Source organism: Atheta coriaria, unplaced genomic scaffold, assembly GCF_025399875.1.
Source record: "Atheta coriaria isolate IRGN ID8LTWV9N9 unplaced genomic scaffold, Caltech_Dcor_3.1 hic_scaffold_9_pilon, whole genome shotgun sequence".
Taxonomy (NCBI): Eukaryota; Metazoa; Arthropoda; class Insecta; order Coleoptera; family Staphylinidae; genus Dalotia; species Dalotia coriaria.
Window position 1 is genome coordinate 10,670,435 of NW_027045451.1, and position 22,086 is coordinate 10,692,520.

The 22,086-nt window shown below is 37.4% G+C and overlaps 1 protein-coding gene across 3 annotated transcripts in view; it reads left to right on the forward strand.

Moving 5' to 3' along the window:
- The first annotated feature begins 10,036 nt into the window (after positions 1 to 10,036).
- side-VI (sidestep VI) overlaps positions 10,037 to 22,086 on the forward strand; it is a 147,041-nt gene continuing 134,991 nt past the window's right edge. For all 3 annotated transcript variants that reach the window (XR_010549800.1, XM_065311879.1, XM_065311880.1), the window contains exon 1: positions 10,037 to 10,905. Coding sequence is in view for 2 of the 3 variants with exons in the window: in XM_065311879.1 (XP_065167951.1) it covers positions 10,827 to 10,905 (79 nt within the window). In the remaining variant the exon portion in view is untranslated. The remainder of the gene's footprint in view (positions 10,906 to 22,086) is intronic.

Genomic DNA, 22,086 nt, shown 5'->3' on the forward strand with positions numbered 1-22,086 from the left:
TAAATAAAATAAAGAAATTGTTTAGCCAATAATACCTCTGCATCAAGCTATTTGACTACTTTAACGCCATCTAGCATTCCAGCAATGAAGCTCAAACCTAAGTACTATAGTACCATCACACTGTATTATCACACTGTATTACCGACAGCTACGTCAACATCAAATCCAATTGACTACACTATGGAGACTGTACACTATACTTCTATAGACTATACTTTCTGCCATTTTAAACTTCCCGCCATTCTACTTCATTTATTTTAGATATTCGCGGGCCGCGGGTTAAAGCTAGTATTTAATAATATCATATTGCTTTGTAATTGGCAATTGTTCACACGTGAATAGCAACTTCCAAGAAAACTGAACAATAATTGGGCGCGACCATTGTAAAAATAACGACCTAGTTGCGCCTCTTGCTTAGTCTCAACCGACTCATCTGTGTCACTCTCTTCCGCGGTGTTAGTCATTGATTATGATTAGTTATGCTCGGTAAATAATGACGCTGCGCTTCGCTCGTTATTTCGTTATGCGTTAATATAATCTATTATTAAGCACTGCGTGAGCTTTACTGTCTTTCCTACGATGCGTGTCGCCTCGCTTATTTATGGATAATTATTAAAAGAACTTTCGCACTGTTTTACTTCTTCTCCCGCGCCACTCTGTCATTGTTCCGCATCAGCGTGTTCAACTATACTTTCCCATGAGTGCAGTAAAGCGCTGATATGTTACGTTTTATTAATGCGTTCGCGACGCGGCGAAGTTAAACGAGTGTACAATATGGCGGCGTGTGCGATACGTCTTTTCGGAAAATTTGCCGCTTCCGTCCGGAGAACATCGAACGATTTTAAAGTCATATAAAACTTTCAGTGTTTTCAGTTTGTGTGACGCGGCGGCGGTGCTCCGCAAGAACTGGAAGTTGTAAAAGCAACACTTTGTACGTCGTAAAGCAGGAAGCACGAACAAACTTTGTTTTTACAACAAATTACCTGAAATATTACACAATAAAGAGTAAAAACAGACATTTAATATACTCGTAAAACAGACAGGTAGGTATATTATGCACTACTGACACATAGATGGCGTTAGTAGTCAGGCTTAAGTTCTAGTCTAAATATAATGTGTCATTACCAGCCTGCCAGGATTAGATAAGTCTATCCTTGAGGGGATTTAAACCCTCCTAGGATACACTATTCGTATACACAGAAGAGATCACCAGTGAACATGAAACTAAGAACATCTGTCATCATATAGCTCTGCTATGATACTAATACTAAGACTTTGAAAATAAAATAAGTTTTGCTTTTAAAATATGTTGTTATTTAATGTGGGAGTACACACGCCTCAAAAATTACATTTTCCTGCATCCGGATGCTATTAAGCATGAATCATAACCTTGTAGGTTTAGAGGTGCCACCATGCAAGCTGCGTTGGCATATTCCTCTGCTATTAACAGCTTTGCTGTTTTCATATCGCGCCCCCTCGAACCACACTGGTGGTGCGTGTGCCGTGGAGAGTCGTTCGAATCAATCAACGTGAGTCACCTTTTTCGGCGGGACATTTTCGCCGCATTATGGAAAGAGCAAAGAGCGGTTCAAGGGAGGTAACCACCCTTCATTCCACACATAGCGCATCTAGGGTGAATGTGAACAAATTGGTAATAAAATGCATGGAAAGTAATAACATGCAGGTTTTATGATTTTTGCCTCACATGGGATTTTGTATGGCAAATGCGCATGCGCAAACTGCAGCCCGTGACTAAAACTCGTGATTAAAGTACTTTAGTCACGGCTTTAGCCGGTTGTGATTAAAATATCATTTTTTGTGTTTTAAAATTGTGGAAAAGTAAAAATTAATTTTATATAAATTTTCTATTAATAAATAAGCTGAGAGGTATTGAAAATTATTTTGGGTGGCTTTATACCAACCACCTTTGTATTCTGTTTCTTCAGGGGTGCGTGCGGAGTGCGTTATGGGATAAATTAACTCCAGGGCACGTTGCGAATTGAATACCAGGCAACACCGACATTATCATTGAATCGACGCTTTTCACCCTTCATATTAACCTTGAGTTCATTCATTCATTCATTCTCCTCTAGAAATATACCTGAAGAAATAAATTTTTAAAATTAAAAAAAATTTTTTAAAAACATAAATTTTCTCCACTTATCTCCAAAAACTTTTAAGATTATATTATGTTGATGATGATTTTGCAGTGTTCTTTTCCTACACGCGTCATTATCCACCCTGTGAGGCGTTGGTTTTGTTCAAGCGTCGTTTGTAATCGCGACATTGTTTGCCGACTCTTCACTCCACTTCTTCTGAACTGTTCTATCGTGCGCGCACCCAACCACCGGCGTGGCGTGTCTTCAGCATAGTTTCGTAATATTTAATACAAATCGTTTCGGAGCGAGCGAGCAGCAAAGGTCTCGAGTTGCTCGTGTAGAAAAGATGAATAAATTGCGCATCGTCATTTAATTTAGTCGTTCGTCGGCGTTGTCGCTGTGTGCATGAATACGACCCATCGTCATCGTCATCGTCGGCTTGTGGCTTTCAACCGTCTCGAGTGTTTTCTTTTCGTAGGAGTCTTATTTGTTATTATCAACAAGCAGAGGAAAAAGTGTAAAGGGGCATAAATTAATGTTGGTAATTTTATAGCAATTTTTATTGGAAAATTTAGAAAATTTATCAAATAATAAACGATTTAAGAGCAAACTTTAAAAAACACATAAATATGATCAATTTATATCAACAATTTTAGTTTTTGCCTCCTTTGGTCTTTAATTTTGACAAAAAACTTCTGTAAATGATTTTTTACCAAACGTTACCTTAAATTTTTCCCAAAAACTCAATCAACTAATATCAACAACTTTGGTTGACGTCTCCTTAGGCCTTTATTATTCAACTAAAGAATGAACACGAGTTGAGCACAGAGTACAATGCGTGTTCTTCACAAGAAGTGAAGAAGCAGAGGAGACAGGAGACAATACTGTAAGAGCACAAAAATGAGTCGGCTGATGTGATGAAGAAATGACAATAGACTCGATTAACAATCGACCTTCGTTTGGTGTAAAAGTAAAGCGTAATTGTTACAAATTTATAATAAACCGACTAGACGTCTACCAAAAAAATATCAAAAAACATTTTTTTATCATAAAACCGCAACAAAATATTTTTTCTCTTGAAATAAAATGTTGCGAATTAAAGTGTCCACGGGAATTAGTGCTTCACCCCGCAAAGAAGCAGCTCGTCGTCGCAGGAATCTGATTAGGTCCATTTTATTCGTGCGCGCCCGCAGAAATAAGTTTAATTAAGCGGGTCGCTCGGGCCTGCGAAACGAATCATTATTCAAATCGTCGGCGTTGCCGCCTCTTCGAGTGCTTTTAATTATGAGCCGCCGCGCGAAATAAAATAAAACACACCAAAGCGATGACGATCATGAAGAACGCAACGTTTTCACTTCGGGGGGTTAGTTTCCTTATGGCAGCACCCTTCTTCCTTCACGGGTCACATTTGTTATAGGCTAAGTATACAAATAGCATGCATTTGTTGCTTTATTCCCGACAATCTGTTTGCCCCGAAATGGAATAAACAAGAAATAAAAGCGCAATGATTCAAACGTATACAGTGTGTTCATTGGGTGACTAAATAGCTCGGAATTGCTATTTTCGGTGATTGTGAGGATTATTTTCGTGTTGATGAAGTTCCATCAGCAGTCGGTGCGGTGTCGAGGAGTAGACCAGTTAATACTCGAAAAGGTCAAACAGCTGTCGCTCCGGCGTAATAAACAATTAATTAAATCAACTCAATGCGCGTCACGGGTCGAGCCAGTGCAGCACGGTGTTTATTAATTTCTACGTCATTACGCTTTTCATCATCGGAGCTATTCATTTTTAAACGGAATTATTTCACAGTTATAAATAACATCAAAAGTAATAATTTTAAACAATTTTGTTTTCTTCAGACAAATATTTCATTTTGTTTTTTATTTTTATTTTTTTCTCCCCCAGCTGCATTTTTACGACCCGGTACAACCCCTACATAATTCGCCCATACGTCGTGAGCCTTCAGGTCCTTCAGTAAACTCGCGGATATGTTACTACTGAAGGCGGCAATAGTCTACCACTAGTCTTACTCTTTACGTCTACTAGTCTTACAACAATGTAGATATGTGTGCTTTGGTTGGGGCTGTATGCAATTGTGTGCGTAGGGTGGAAGTAGTTGTATTGTCGGTGGGCGGTGGTGGAAGGCGAATGCGTTCTTAAACGACTACGGCTTTGTTTTATGCGTCACGCTCGACATTTTTTCTTACCCTCGGCGGTGGTGAATGTTTTTTGCCTCTGCGACGTATTGCATGATATCTGAATGTACATATGTACATATTTAGTAAAAATTTTGTTTATTTTCTTTAAAAATATAAGAAAAAAACTGGAATATAATGATTTATCAAGTAGCGCCATCTGTTGGTCAGTAGTAGAGATATATTATGGGAAATATTTCTGGCGGGAGTCCAGTATGCATTTCCTTTCATTTAATTTATTTTTTGTTGTTTTGTGTGTTTTTCTTTTCTATTTTCAGCATAACTCATGAACACATTCACTAATGGAACTAATGGTGATGTGCGCACATGCGACGCATTAACGCGCATGGCTGCACCACGCGTAATTAGTGCTAATTAATAATGTCCTCAATTTTATTAGCGCCAAGTACTAGAATTCACTGAATATTTTTACACTATTAGTTTTTCTACAAAAATAACTAACAAAAACGTAAAAAAGTTGCCTATGTTACAATAGTTACAAAAACTAACCTCAAAATATTTATTATTTGACATTTAATACTTTAAAACCGAATAATTAACCACACATAACACTTAAACGATGTTTTCTTTTAAAATTTATTTTTTATGTGAAATATTTTATAGGTAATTGCATTGCAATATTTGTTTATGTGATGTGGTCGCCTATGCGTGCGTAAATGACGCGTGGCGATGTCAAACGCGTGACAAATTTATCCTCGTCGGCTGCGTTCTCCTCAAACACGGTGTGAAACGCATTTTACGTCGTGCAGTCTATAGTTGAATAGTAGTGCAAGGCATCGACTCACCGTGCAATAAATATAGCATGTGTGTATAGAGGTACCCAGCATGTTACATTTTCTAGCCGGCACGCAAAGAATGACAGCGCAGCGTGACGCCAAGGTGTGTTTGAGGTAGAGAGTGCGTCGCTTACACTTTTAACATCATAATACATTTAACTACAAGCCAAAAATATTATTTTTTTGAAATTTATATTTTAAGTTATAGAAAATCTTTAAATATGTACTAAAAATGCAAAAAAAGTGTTTTTTGGTTGTTTGTTTCGGTTTCACGCGAAAACTACTCATCATATCATCATGAAATTTTGAATATATATTAACTGATGTATTGCAAAGGATATAGGATAATTTTTATTAAAAAATAATTTTTATAAAATAAGATAATAATTAATTAAACAATTTTTTATAAAAATCTTTGATATAGCTGCCCAAAAACGTAAAATTTTATAATGTAAACAATAATTCGACGTGCGTGCGTTTTGGGGTAAGTCACCAGCGCATATGAATCACCCCCAACGAAGCATCTGTCATTCTGACACCCGCTCGATGTCTATTTATTATCGTCCGTCCGGCGCGCTCGCTCACAACCTCCCCGACGCTCGTTAAACTCGATGTCTATCTGTCTATTCTCTAATTCTATAGACTGTAAATTTCCAAACTGTGCATGCTGCACATGCGCAAAATTTAAATCCACATACCTTCTAATCATCATACCTAACCTGTTAACTCACGTTTAAATTAATTTTGAATATTGTCTAAGTACTTGTACACCGAGCACCAGCACTCGACGTTAAATTGTCTAGACAAATTCTCAAGTCACGACCTAAGTCAAGTTGTGCTTTGACCTGGGGCAATCAGATGCTGTCATCTCCTCGCGATATTAATTGCATTCGGCGATCACGAGCGCATTATGACTGCGAATAATAGCCTCGGCCGGCGAGAGAGTTCGAGCGGCCAATTGGCGGCGAACTTGCTTTGAGTACACTGTGCGCCAAGTTTAAACGTTATGAATTGCTTTAATTTGTGCGTCTATTCGGGTTGTCGCCGAGTCGAACAGGGGTCCCAGGCTGAAATTCAAAGGTGAAATTTGGTCTGACCACAACCACAACAATATTAAATTTAAAGTTTAACGGTCTTAATCTGGAGGATTCAGAGTAAACTAGTCATAGTTTGGTTGTATTGTAGGTGTGGAATGAATGAAGAGAAGATTGTCTGCGGTGTTGCAGACAAGTCATAGAAAGGTGTTTGAACTGAAAGAGAGTTGAAAATGTATGTGTCTAGTCTTTAAGAGGGTTAAATTGGTGCTTTTAGGCAAGTGTCTTAAAGTGGGCACAAATTAGCTTATATAGTTTTCAAGTTATGAGGGATTCTAAAGGGGGATCATAATTGCATATTTTTTTATTTATTGTACTTTATGCTACTGACTGAAATATTAACTTTAAATTTTAACATATAAAAATTTAAAATTTAAGTTTGCAATTTTGGTTGCATGTTACTACCTCCCTTTAATTCACTTTTTTCTTTTGAGTATGTCCATCATTTCACTTGAATAAAGAATAGTTAACGAAAGAAAAAGTCCCAAAAAAATTCCTGAATCTAAAAAAGCAGAAAATAAATTATCTCAAGAAGCCCGAAGAAATGAAGAAGATGTGAAGATGCCGAACAGCGTGAAATTTACGACGCCTAAATGCCCATATAATCGGAGCGATTCATAACACAACGCAAATGAATTTTTCACGCGGTTGCACGCATTTAAGTACCGCTCGAATTAGGAAATTATGAATCATTAGAAACGATTAGATGCGATTAGCGTCTATTATATCCATCAAAAATAATTTATAAATTTTTATTTTTTTCCTCTCCGGGCGGTCAAAATTAAATTTCAATTTTCTATTTCGAGATGCTGCTGATTAGCAGCGCCATGAATGCGATTGATATGCGCAATGTGCAGGTATGCTTATTAATTGTCGCCCGATTGATATTAATGTACTCGAACGCATGCACCCCCATCGCAATCACGCTTCCCGCATGCCCATGTCCGTCCGTCAAATTACGCCGCGTCGGACTTTGATAAAATCGCGCGTATGTGACCCTCTCGGCCGGGCGGAAATTAATAATGACGCGCGTACGATTATCGGGGGCGGAGGCGCAGCCTCCCGTGCGTTTATCGTCGCCCTACCGCGCAATTATTATTTTAAGCGTAATGCTCGATTAATCACGCGATAAATATTTAATGCGGCCAACAAGCGTCAGAAAACAATAATTACAAATATTGGCCGGGGGTTGAAACGCCCGCTGATAAAGCTTATGAGCGCCGCCTCCCGCAATTTTGTTTTATGTAGCCGCATTGTGAGATTTATGCATATTGCTGTTTTAATGCATCAATAAGCGTCATTAAAATTGATTGTATTCAATTAATTCGGCGCGATTATAATTTGGTTGGAAAAGTATGAGCGCCAGAACGTCAATACCAATGCAACTTTTGTGTTGCGATCATCAATTTCTTCAATCGCTTGTGTTTGATGTATTGTTTGGCGTTGTGAGAGCAAGAGTGAAAACCCACAACATCCTAGACAAGCTAAATACACACTTGATTGGCTCCTTGCTCGGCTTGATTGATCGAGTAATATATAATGGAGTGTTCCCGGCTTGATGCTCTTCCGCAGGAGGAAGCTGTGGTGGGTGGACCACGTTGCATTTCGGGCCAACAACGTACAGCGAAGTGCAATCTCACTCGACTTCGATTTCGGGCTGGTTTCCGGAAAGATTACGGGACTGAGACATAGATAATTGACAGTTTTTGTTACAAAACAAGAAAATCATTGAGAAAGTCGTAAATATTTATTTTTTAATGTTTTTGGGATAAAATTGATCGATTAAACCATAGATTTTAATTAAAAATTAAAAAATGTATTTTGAATAAATTAATGCTTAATTTAACTTAAAAATATTTTTAAATTTTTCTTTATTTTTTATTTTTCTTCAATTTTTAAATATTTTTTAGTTTTTCTTGTTTTTGGCAATATTTTCAAATTGTAAAAAATAAAGTTTATTAATGATTAAATTAACACTTTGTCAAGATTCTGAAGTGTTGAAAAATAAAATTCAACATCATGCTGTTTGATTGAGTCGATTTATACATCCGTTTGAAAAAATTTCAAGAAATCTCCCTATTGTGATGCAAAAACACATTCAAATAAACCTAAACCCCAATTGAAGATTATAATCCACCTGTTCAATAACTTCTCGATAGCAATTCACCAACAATACTGCTTAATCAAGCATCACAATAGCTTCCGAATGATTTATTGATTTAATATTTATTTTTCGGCTGCGAGCAATCAAATTAATGTTGGAACCGTTTGACTTCAATGCAGATACGATGCGAGATTTAATACAAACCGGTTGCGTTTTGTATTTGGATAAACTTCTGATGGCTGGTTTTGGAGGTTTTACAGCGTGATGTGATATCTACGTTTTAACGTCTTTATTCGTTTATTATTTCCCGTCTGCTGCACGTAGGATACACACCAACGCAGTTTAAGATGTTGGAGGAGAAGAAGAGCGGAAAAACTTAGAAAGAGGAAAAAATGCGTGCGCGCCGAGATGGAAACTGACGAACATATTTATTATTACAAATTTTCACGCGTGCCATCAGGATGACGATGGCAAAGACGAGCTCTACGTGCATCAATTGCCGACACGGGCGACACGGGTATACGACGCCATTTTGAAATATACAGAGTGTGTTTAATCAAAAACAAAAAATTTAAAAAACTTTCTGAAACGAAATAATTATAAAATTTTATAAAAAATATTGAAATATTTATGATTTTTTGAAAAATTTTCTAAAGTATAGTTGATATTTTTATTTTTTCTTTGTGATGTGGAAATATTTTTGTCACTTTTGTCATTTTGTCGTTTGCTTAGGTGATCCCGAAGGCAAGACACGCGTCTCGCTCGAAATATTTCACTTTTACTCGTTTGCCTCGTTTTCCTTCCGCGCGCAACGCCTTCGTCATTTTTTCATCTCGACACTGTTTCCGCAGCGTTTTCCGTGTTCTTGGGGCAGTCTTACTGGAACGTCAAATCGCATTTTGTCAGTGTGTCATGCTTGCTTTTTATAAGCAACTTAATAATTAATTACCGGTACGAGTGGATTTTATGTTACAAAATCTTTCCATGAAATGGAAATCGACCAGTACTTCAATGTACGAGTAAATATTTAATTTCTACATGCATTTTAATATTCAATCACAATTAAAGTTACGAGTATAATGCTGGTAAGCAGCTTACCGTACTCGAATTATAATGAATCTATTGTCTATCCGAATGTATTTTTAAATGCATTCCAATTAGTTTATTTAATAATGAAGACAATAGATTGGGTTTAAATGGAATTTTGCTTTGTATTCTTAGCTATGGTCAAGAAATATTGTGTTTAACGAGTAGAAATAATTGTTTGTCATTGGAAAACACTGTTTTGTGTACAGGAAACGTCAAAACCACTGTTTTCCACTCAAGGTATGTAATAAACTTACATATTTTGCTTAAATTACTATTAAAAACTCTTAATTCTGATACTTTAAATACGTTTTCATATATTTTCATATAAAACTTCAAATTGAATGAAAACTTTGCTAATTAATGCTATATTTCCTAAAATTTACGTTGATATTTTAATAAATTAAATTTATATGAAGATTATATTATCTGAATATGTTTATCATCCATACTGCACACAAAACTTTGCAAATTCCAACATTTACCTGAGTCTCGAATATTTGCGTGTATTTCTGCTGCACTTGTCATATCACCTCGGAGTGATATCAACCGCGGCGTCTTTACCTCTCCGTGCGCTCGGTGCGTGTGGCTTCGGAAAGTAGAGGGGCGCTCCTCCCGCTGGCGCCTCGCATCGCGCAGCGCGGTATCAGGAGGACGGAGGGTACGCGTGCGGTGCTGGCGCCGCCGCGCTCCTAGTACGCCGATAGCCACGCGAGCGTGTCGTGTCGTGTGCCGTGTGTCTGTTCCCGCGATCAACAAACGCACCTCGACTCCTTATCAAACACAAAAATAATATCAACACAACTATATCTTCATCAACACAAAATACACTTAAAAATATAAAATTTAACACTGTGCAGTGTATATATAAACATAAACATATCTATATATTATATAAGTTAGTAACTCAGTTGTAGAAATTTGTGTCTTGTGCGACTTCCGGGTGGATAAATCATCCGACAAGTTTGCGACTTGTGGCGAGACCCGCCCCTCTCAGTGTGTATGTTTGCTGCGTGTGGAATTTCGCATTTTACCGCACACATTACAACAACAACAACAACAAGCAGGAACAAGCAGGAGGGCAGGAGATTAGTGTGGGAGTGCGTGTACATGTGTTCGCGCCCGGAGGATAAATATTCGGGCTGACGTGGTGCCGGTGCCGTGGTCGGTCGCGATTTACATATCTAACGATATTTCATGTGCGGCGCGAATCTGTGTTTGCGGGCGCGAGGCTTGATTTTAATTGCCACTGGATTTATTATGATAAGAGCAATAGTAAACCTCAACTAGTGACTCTAAAACTCAGTGAAATACAATTTTAACAGGATTATAAACTAAGAAGACGGATTACAGTGTCATATTTTTGAAAATATGATTTTTATTTAATTATTGAAGTGATCGGTGTTTAAAATTTGTTAATGTGCGTGTGGATTTTAAAATAACTTGTAAAAATGGTGCAAATACAATTGTGGTTTTATTTGCTGGTCGCCATCGTGGTATCGACGTGTGATGCGTTTGTTGCTGGCCAAGGTGAGAATCTTATCTTTATCACAACAAAAATGAAGCAAAACACGTTTATGAACGTTATTTAGAAATATTTATATATATTGAGGTTTAAAATTTTACGCGTCTATGATATTTATGGAATATTTCGCACACTGCAGAGATTATTCTGCATGACTTGATATTTTCCACCGGATGGAATTTTCTGCGCTTATAAATAGAAATGTCTTATTATTGAGGTGCCGAAGCGGTGTCCCGATGACAATAGACATATTTTTGAATAAAATCTAGATTTTTGTACGAATTCAATAAAATTTTGATTTTTAAAGGATAAAATTTAATATTTCTGTATGAAATTATCTGTAAGTTACGAGTATCTGAAGCTCCGCCGCATCTGGCATTTAGATTCAGAACATTTCGTGTATTTCACGTTTCATATTTCGTACGTCTACTTTGTATTTGTATTTATTTATTTCGGTTTACGTCGCGGCATTTGCATGAGATTTGAGCCATAATATCCACCGAATCTGGCGAGTTTATTCGTCCCGTGCATATTTTATTATACACATGCATACGCCGAAATTCCGTAACTTTCTCGCCCACCACGAATCTGGGATCCGAGAGACGCGAGCGAACTCCCCACAGTGCAGATATCACCGTACGCCTTGGATTTCTCCCGCATGTTTGTGCAATGCGACGAAAATCGCCCTGATTAACAGCAATCTCAGCTAATATTAATTAACGACTTCTGAAGTTCACCATACCATGTTTAACAAAGTTTAACATTACGTAGTTTAATGGATAGATACATTTATATTTTATGTTTTTTTATTTTATGAAAATGTCTCCGGGATACTCGCAATTCCAGGAAGGAAAGACGTTGATTCCAACGATGTCGTATTTGCTTTTAATTTGCGCCCTCCTCACACGAATCCAACCCTTTTACGTGCTTCGACTCGAATCCGAAGTCGTTTTGTACCTCTCGCGGAATCTTTCCAACTTTTAATTGCTTACACACCTTCACAATGCGAAATCGGAGCGTCTCCTTCACGCCGCTTAATTCAACTCGCGAAATTTTACGTAGTTTTGCCGGAAATTTTAATTTCGTCGCACGCTTCTGCAAACACTTTGATGTTGTGCTTAACTGAGAATTAAAACTTTCGACGACAGTACCAATGCTTCACACTAATACCGAATGTTATATGGGTGTGGGTGATGTCGGAAAGTCTGGGAACTATTTTCCTATTAATTCGATAAATTCCGCCGGCGCGCAGACACACACAACTTGGCCATTAGTCGTCGTTAAAAATTCACCATGTGGAAATGCACGAAAACGTGTTTGTGCTTCTTGCGGCCGCAACCCTGAGAGGGTGGCACGCCACCATTGGGCTCGTATTACCTCCTGCTATAATATTTACATCCAATTTTGATTGCATTAGCTAACGCCGAACACCGTTTCGACAAGCATGACCTAAGTAAATAAAGTTGCTTGACATAATAATCTATATCCATCAGAAGTTATCTGCGCAGCAGTCAAAAGTTGAATATTTATATTTATATCTGAAATTTCGGGCAGATTGACATTTTTGAGGTTAATTTAAATTTCTTGGGAGCTGGAGATTCGGAATGAAAAGCAAATTGTTTGGTCCTCGGTGCAATTTTGGAAACTTTTGCGCGTGGGATTTCTACGTCTTCTTTGGGAAAGTTTTCGGGCTTAATTCGGTTTCGAAAGGAAACAGAAGAGATTTGTAAAGCAGCTTCAAAACTTATCAAAGTGGAGAAATTCTATGAGGAACGGAACGGGAATGATACAAAATTTACACGAAAATAAATATTTGAGGCCATAAATGTAGATTTTGTTAATTAAAATATGAATTGAACATATTTAATGAAAATTGATTTTATATAAAGTAAATTATTATAATCGGATATCAAAATAATACTAGCAAATTGCAAATATATTCTCTTTTATCTTGTCTTCTAAAAAAATGAGCTTTTTTTAATTGAAGAATTAATACAGAAAATGCAGAAAAAAGGGATTTATAAAGCCATTTTTTCAGAAAATATTAAATTAAATTGCACTTGGGTTTTATTTTATAAAAAAAATATTGAAAAATTACTTGTAAATGCTTGAAATATCCTTAAAAAATATTTTAAAATTTTTTAATGCAAAATATCTTCAGTTTTTACAAAAAATACAAAAATTTTGAAAATTCGTACCAAAATAAATGTTTTTTGAGGTAATTTCTTTTGCTACTAATTTTTGAAAATAAATTTGATTTATTTAGGCATATTTTGATGATTTCTAATCAGATAATATCCAATTATAGTTATATTCAATTGATATCAGCAATTACTAGTGAGTTTCGAATATCTTTTCGCGCAATCACAAATTTCTATTAATTTACACTGCGCACGAAGTGCGCGAAGTGGGCGAACATCAGATATGGTTATAGCATTTTCCTAGCCGCAGTTGTAGTTGTAATTGGAAGCCAACGGACTAACAATCCTCGCGCGTCGCGAAACAGCGTAGGCGGTGGGCGAGTTAATGGAAATGCAATAAGCTGCTCGATTGTGAAACTAGGATGCCCCAGCTAACACCCCCATTTCTCCGTATACCACTCTCTCTCTTTCTTGGGTCGGCGTTTTGCTGGGTAATGTTCCAATAACTCGTCGGAAACTTTGTCGGCGAGGCGCATGTGTAACTCGCAATAATACACACTATAACGGTGTGTAACTTCACATAACCGTCGTCGTCAGCGGCAACGCGAGAAAAGTTTGGAGATTCCCGGATGTAATTCCGGAAAATGCTCGCGGCAAACTCGGAAAAATCTTCACAATGATTAGAACACGACAACACCAGCGAAAGCAAACGAAATAAAAGTGTAGATAGAATGTGTGTAAGACAGGCAACCCAATGTACATTTAGTGGAAATAATCTCTACGGTTGGTTGCTTTATATCTTTTTTTTTTCTTTTTTTTTTCAACTTTATTAATCCGTTTAAATGAAAATCGATGTGAATTCCACTCTGCGTTCGAATCGAACATCAATTACACTTAACGATTCTATTTTGCATCCACGACGCAAGAAGCTATCGTGGATTTTCCACTCGTTTCGTTATTATAGCAATAAACGAATCGCACGTTCATCACGACCGTGAGCATATTAACCAATGTCGAATCCGTAGCCGAATCCAATCGGAACCTTGCTAAATTGCTTTATACCGCTGCGAATCCGCACCGAAGGAATTAATTTCTCCAAATTATAATTAAGCTGTTCAATGTTCACTCCTCCACGCCACATGTGTTTCGATATGATTGTGCGCTATTGATTAATTTTCCACGCGAACGATCCGATCGTCGCCAACGACAATACCAATGATACATGCGTTCTGCGCGTCTAACCTATTCGCCATGCGGTGATGTTCAGTGTTGTGCGCTGGTGATGGTGATAAATTTGCGGTGGGATACCGCATCAAATAGACTGCCAGCTATTTAATACCGGCCCGAGTGTTTTCAATCAATTCGCCTTGCCGTGCGAGGAGAAGGCTGCGAGCGTTTCAGGGCGCGTGGAACATCTTGTAGCGATATTTAAGCACCGTCATTCGCGCTTTCCATTAAAGGAAAACAACAACAACTTGTCTTTCTATGCCTATCCGAACCCTAAGTTGTGTAGGATTCTCTCATCTTGCGATTCGATTCACTTTCGATTCAGATACAGCCTTTTGGAGCAACTGAGAGAGCGTGGAGTGTGAATGCCTTCGATTTTCGGCGCACAACGCAAATTACCGACATTACAGAGCTCTGTATTAGGCACGTCAAGTTGACGTGATGAAATATTTGCTTTTAGGTATATTTCACATACATTTTAACACCTGAGAATATATTTATCAATATTTTTGAGTTTTTAGAATTTTTTTCTGAAAAATTTATGTTAAAATTGTTTTATTCAAAATGGCGTCCATGGATTCTTGACATTTTTGACGGCCATCGAGTACGCATTACCTACCCCTACATTTTTCACATTTCCCTATCGCATTTCACTTTTGTACAAGCAGTGAGCTTTGATTTATTCCGCGTTCTCTTCTCTGTGCCATCTTCGTCTTTGTTTGCGCGAGTCCAAATCGGTAATAGTGGCTGTTGTGCACACATGCCGTTCCCTTCTTCGAGTGACGCTCTCGTCTGTTTTCCACCGATTGCCAGCGCGCCAACGTCGTTTCCACACTTTTCCCAACATTTTCCAACGTACGTCGTTGACTTGCAAGCGCCAGCACACACTGAAGTGTGTTTTATTCGCTTCTACTTCTGTCTGTGCCATAGTCTGTAGCCTCAGTGTGTTTTCCGGTGTTTCAGAGTTTCATGTTTCATGTTCAGCAAGGCAAATCACGCCGCAGCGTTGGTATAGTCGTGCACCGATTCGCAAATATATATGTATCTAAATCCAACACCAGCATCACACCTCTACTCTAGTTTCAATTCGTGGAATGGTGGTAGTTTGGCGCAAGGGCTGAGGGTTGTAGCAGTCGGTTGGTGATTTGTTGCGCGTAACAGTCTGCAGTTTCACCGCGCGTTCGACTTTTCGTCTCGTTTCGTCGCTCATGCGTTTTTCATTTGAGATCCAGCGTGTGACATAATGTGTTCCGGCCTTTCACAACACATCAATACATATTGGAATTATTCTAAATTCTTTTCGTATGAAGTATTTTGAAAAAGAAAAAAAAAATGTTTAAAAAGAAATTTTTTAAATTATTTATAATAATTTGGTTATATATTTTGAAAGAAAATTAAACTTTTGCCAAAAATTTGGAAAATTTTATATTTATTGGAGCAAAACTGTCTAAAAACTATTTTTTGACAAAAACTCAACATTTTTTTCTCTTTTTGAATTAAAACATAAAAATTATGAGTAATTTGATTATAAAACATTGCTTAATGTACACATCATTATTTAAACCATATATTTATAAACTGTATTTTTCAAAACATTCTTTGTTGAATTGATTGTGACTATTTAAATTATAGACTTGTCGTTGCGCATTGATTTACGGTAGTCGCCGGCGATATATGAAAATCATTTAAGTAAATTATGTTCCGCCGCTCCGCAGGATCGATCCGCCGTCGGTGGCATTCATAATTCATGCTTCGTTTACAATACTTTCTTAGCTACGCGTTTTTTGCGTGTCTGATTGAATAAGGAAACAAACAACGCGTGTTTGACGAATCAAAAAGCAAAAAAAACGCTCCAAATTTAACTCCCTCATTAATATGGACATTGACTTCCATAAAGACGATTGATAAATGACAAGAATATAAAAGTCAAAAGTCCATAGAAAATTACGAAATACAACAAAAAATTATTACGTATATGAAGAAATTAATTTAAAAATAAATTAAATTATTTATAGTTTTGATATTTTCGATTAATTTTTGTGAAAGCGTTTTTTTCGCAATTAAAGCCCCAATTTCGAATGCAATTCGAAACAATTCAATTCAGTTTCAGTTACAGAATATTATCGGCATTGTAGTTGCCCGTATTGTATGCCTCAATCAGAGAAAACAAATAAAAATTTCGATTCGTTTTTTTCACAAAACGTTTCGCTTATTTTTTTTTCACTCAATCAAAATTTGCATGAAAAAAAAATGATTAATTCAGGTGTATAAAACTTTAATGTGTAATACTCCCATGACCCATATAAAAGTGTGGACATTTCGTCATAGAACACTTAAAATTAACAAGTAAATATTTTATACCTGGTTAAATATTGATGCAATATATTCACGCACAATTAAAAACAATACCATTCTTGGCACGCTGGCCTAATTTAATTTCCACCCTAACAATTGAACTTTTTTTCAAGGCTGTCAGGTATGGAAACAAGGTTATCGCAAAACCAACATTTCACCCTTCATATGTGTACCTACCTACATATTATTTACTTCCACAAAGAAAGAAAAAAGAAAAAAAAACGCTTTTCTGTGTAATATTATGTTAGGTTATGTTTTGTGTACGAGCAGTGTCGTGTTGTGTTATGTTAGGTGAAGCTAAACACTTGTGACGTGACTGTTCGCTGGAAGTGAGTAAAATATAGTTCATGGGCTGAATGTGATTTCGCCGAAGGGCTATCGTAGTCCGACCTTGTCGTTATTGACGAAACAGTCTAATATGCAAATTCGCACGCACGCACTTAATTTTCCTTCGGGAGTTGGCATGGTGCGCGCGCGGGCGCTTATCAGCCGCGCATCTGGAAGTTAATTTATTTTTGCTTCGTCTGAGGCACACATTAGGGTTGAAAGTGGAGGTGAAGCAGGAATACTTGTGTTTCTGCCAGTGGAAAGGTGGCAAAGTTACTAACTCACCAGGCGAGTGAACTAATGTTGTAATGTTATAATATACATTAAGTTTCGTGGCTGAGGTGGAACCAGAAATTGAAAGGGAAATTAAGCAGTTAATGGCATTGGAACTAAACTAAAGCACCCCCATAACTAAATTAAGACAATACATATTTATTAAACATTCACATGCAATTGTACAAGCGATTTACGTGCGTAAATATTTATTGCATTTTTGGTTTTAAACTACTTTGACTTGTAGTCTTGTTTATGTTTGGAAAAGTTGTGCGCAAACATAAATTTCACGCATTACATGTACATACTCGTGGGAGAAACTTGTTCACATGTCAACATGTCACAATATCACTGGCTGCCATTAATTTTTTTCCTCCTCACGGCCGAGAATTTCAATTCTCTTTGGTAAGTTATTCAACTTTTCCTATATATTCATGACGGTGTATCAGCAACACGACTGGTTTGGTTTTGACACTGAGCTCGCCGGCGTTAGAAGTTGGGAGTTTTGAAAAATATTTCCATGTAATGCGCGGAGGAAATAAAACGACGTAAACATTCTGGAGCGTGTTGCGCAACAAACGGGGCGCGGTTTTATTCGCGCAGTTTACGAATTTACGAACGTAACCAGAAAACTTTCCTAATACACCTCCACCTACGAGTAAGTTCTTATATCTGCCCGAGATGGGATCGAGTGTAAGCGGGTGCGATTCAAGTATTCATATTAAAAGTTTTTTTGGGTTTTTTTTGGATTTTTCTTACAATAAAGTCTATATTTCTATATTTATTTATTTTTAGCATTAAATTTGAATCAATTTTTAATATAATGACGAAACATCCTGTATTGAATAAGGAATAAAAAGTAAAGCCTAATGGTACGCAGGTGTATTGGACAGAAAAACTCTTTTTCGAGCGTGCGCGATTTTTTTTATTACAATTACTGTTGTTGTTTGTTATTTACTCGTAAAAGTACGTAGGGAAAGAAAAAAAAAGGTGCAAAATAAACGAACGCATGGGAAAACTTGTTTTCGGGCCCTGATGATAATAAAAAGTATAAAAGTATACCTAAACGAACACCTTGATACGATGCAAACATTGAAATAACAATAGTCGTTATCATAACGTTAAAACTTTTGTTTAAATGACCTTGTACGCTATGGACATGATCAGTTTAACCAGAAAAATGTTGGGTTGGTCTTGTAAATCTTTGACGAGTGAGTTTTGTAATACTTTTGTTTAGTTTTTGGACTCTCTGGTCCGCTTTTGTTGTTGCACTGCGACGTCCGACTTCCGGTTGTGATTTATTAGGAAGCCACAGGTTGGGCGGCTCACTTTTGGGGCTGGTCGTGCTTGCACAGGGGGTTGCTTTGTGCCTTTTGTAAAACCCTTCGACGCTTTTAACGAAAAAGCGGTTGTGCGTGCGGCTGATGCAAAACGCAGATTTTGGTACCAAGAGGACACAAAACACACAAAGAAAGACGTGATGTTGAAAATATGCTTAAGATAAGCCAAGAATAAGTATTCCATAAAGTCATCAGTGTGGAAATGTGATATTTAATTATAATTTTTTGTGTTTTGGAAAAAAGTTTGAAAAAGTTATTGAGGAACGATTTATTACATGATTTGATCAATCCGTCGATGTCGAAGTTTTGTCGTGCACGAAAAGTTATCGCCTCGGCGGTGGCCAATATGAGGTGTAATATTGCGCGTTCCGGAGACGGCGACAATGACTCGCGCGCCCCAGTCATTGTCGAAATTGATAGGCGGAAAGGTTACCGAGAGAAAATTATGAAGCAATTTTGCGGGCGCCAACGGTCATTAGTCTTTCACGTCTTGCCACCTTCATATCTTCTCACATGATTCAGGAAAAACACCAAGAAACAAAACAAAAATTAATTATATCAAAATTTGTTTTTTTTTTTAACTGAAAATTTAAGTCCAGATTTATTTTCTTTACTAGTTTTGAATCTGGTAAGCAGAAATGCACAAAAACGACCAGAAAGTCTTCACTTTGACTTGGCTTTGTTCCCTGCTGAAATTCAAGCAAGTTTAGCAAATTACTCTGCCAAATAATGTAAAATAGCTTCTAATATTCCAGAAATCTCTAGTCCGTAACTCTCAGAATGAAATTCCAATCAATTATTAATGTTTTGCTATGGTGACAATTCCAAAGTTATGCGATAACATTGGCTAATAAACCGCGTGTTTTTTCCTGTTTTTTTTTTTGAAATCGTAAAGTCATCTGCAATTTTTACGCGAAAACGAATGTGACGCCTGCACATCACGTTCGGTATGGGCTATTATCATAAAAACTAGTCGCCTGCTTTTTCCAACCCTCTTGCACTGGCAAACGGCACGACGAAATTTTTATTATTATGACTGCGATATTACTTCCGGCGAATTTCACGCGTAAAATGCAAAACACAGCCGCAATCCGGCCGCAAAAATCTCCGGTGGCACAGATAGAGGTACCTGCTGCCATTTCACCACCATTACTTTTTACCCCCAGCGAAAATCGCCGTATCCAAGCCTGAATAGCTACCAAAATAGAAATAAATAGGAAATTAAAGATTAGATGTGTTTTTTCCACTTGAACTTTGCTGTAACCACCGCAACCCTTTGAATTTATTTAGGGGTGCGTATTGTATTTACATCGTAACAATTTAAGTCATTGTTCTGGATCACCAAAGCATATGCGGCTCTTTTGCTCGTTTTCCTGGTCGGGTGAAGTCTGTATAAGAATAATTAAAAGCACTAGTTGTGTGGAAATCAAAAACAAAACAAAACAAAATACGCAACAACCCGCAGTGTTGTCGCATTGTTTTCGAATTTCGTGTGTATCGAGAATGTGCGCACAGAGTCCATAATCTGCATTATACGCGATGACCATTCATCATCCCTTTTTTGTGCCCTGCCTTGCGCTGTTGTTGTTGTGTTTTTTTCCTGGCGGCGCGCGGAGTAATATGTTTCACGCTTTACGTGCTTTGTGCGCGCGGCGAATTAAAAACCGCTATTATTTATTAACACCCGGCTGAGGCGGGGGGAGCGGTTGAAGGGGACGAAAGAGACGCAAGGGACGCACGTCATGCGAATCGTTACGCAGGGTGGTTTTTGCGCGACGCGTGGCCACAGGGTTGGAATTTTTTAATGAGCAACACAAGAGTTGCACAAGAAGCGGCAGCCACTCGAATACCGCCGCCTCCTGAGAAAGAGCATAGCGAATGCATCGGAATTTTATATATTTGCGGTCGAGACTTACTCAAACCTCAAAATTTTAGCCTACAGTTTGTAAAAAGTAGAAAATTATATATTTTTACAACTTTTACTGGTAAAACATAGATGGCGTTAGTTACAATGGCGTAAAACTTGAATAATATTACTACAACTTAAATTTTATTAAATATTTAGTAATATTATGTAAATATGTAGCCAGTAAAAATGAAATTGTTTAACTGGTAATACTTTTACATCCGGTGTGTAAATACTCATGAATATCGCATTAAAACGCGCGAATTAAAACGAATTAAAATTCACGCACGACGCAGAGAGCTTTTATACAATACTAGAACCCTCGGCCCACCCCCCTGGTGTGCACCCTGTTTTCATTACTTGCTTTTTTATGACGATAGTTTTTACTGTTTGGTTTTTATTTCACATTTTGTTGCATTGTGCTCCGGTGCTCTCGCGCTGTTTACGTTAATAAAATTTACATTCTACTCATCTCTGCTGCGCGCGCGCTGCACCAAACTCTTATAATTTTACAACACGTTTTACAATTTATACTTTTACTACGCGAGTATTTGTTAATAATTCATTACGTGCAAGAGTCCCGTCGAAATATAATTTACGTGGTGCGGTTTTTAGTTTTGTTGCTTGCGCTGCAGACGCAAAGAAAACTTGATAAAACATTGTGAATTATAAATAGTTTGTCAAAGTTTCCGTATTCCACGGCGTTTGTGTGGTTTTCGGCTGCTTGGCTGCATATTTGTGATTTATTTATGATTTTGCTCTAGATGCGCGTGCAGAGGAGCTTTTAGTTGATACAAACATGCAATGAATTTCCTTGTGTTCATAACTTTTGAAGAAAAATGATATCTATTAGGATAATATAGAAAAAATATACTTTTTTACTTCTTCTACTTTTAATTTGTCACATTTTTCTCACGGTTTCAAGACATAAAGAACTTTAGTCACGGGTTTTAGTCACGGGATGGAGCTTGCAAAACTTAAATGTGGAAATAAAGTAAAAGTAGAAAAAATAGCGTAAGAATCACGGCGGTAAACGTGGTTAAAGTGCAGTTTAGCGCACTTGATACATAAAATACTATTTTAGTTTTTATTAATGTTTATATTAATTTGTTTATTTATTTTTTGTTGCAGGTAAGCAGTTTATCACATCCCTAGTATTTGTATAAACTAAAGGTTAGTTATTCCTTACTATTTCACGTTTTAATAATCGTTAATCATAATTATTTGACGAGTAATATGTATTTATAAAGATTATGACGTGATACACTCTGATTCTGACCTAAATAAAATCTCCTGATGAACATCTCCGAGATTAGTCGGCAAATAAATTCGAGACTACTTTCGGCCTCCTCTTTTGCGTTTCGCCATTCCGCCCCACTCCAGATTGCGGGTTGGTAGTTAGTATATGAGCCAGGTAGAGAGCAGTATGTGAATATCCAAGCCCCTTGGTGGTATTGAAAGTTCTTCGCAGCAGCAGTAGCAGATTCCCGTAGATTCCTGGCACAGATAATGCTAATGGATTTTAACCGTGCCGCACGTTGAAGTTGCCGGCGTTGGTGGTGGTGTCAGTGGTAGTGTTGGTCCTGTCTGCTCTGGTGGGAGGTTTTTATGGCCGCC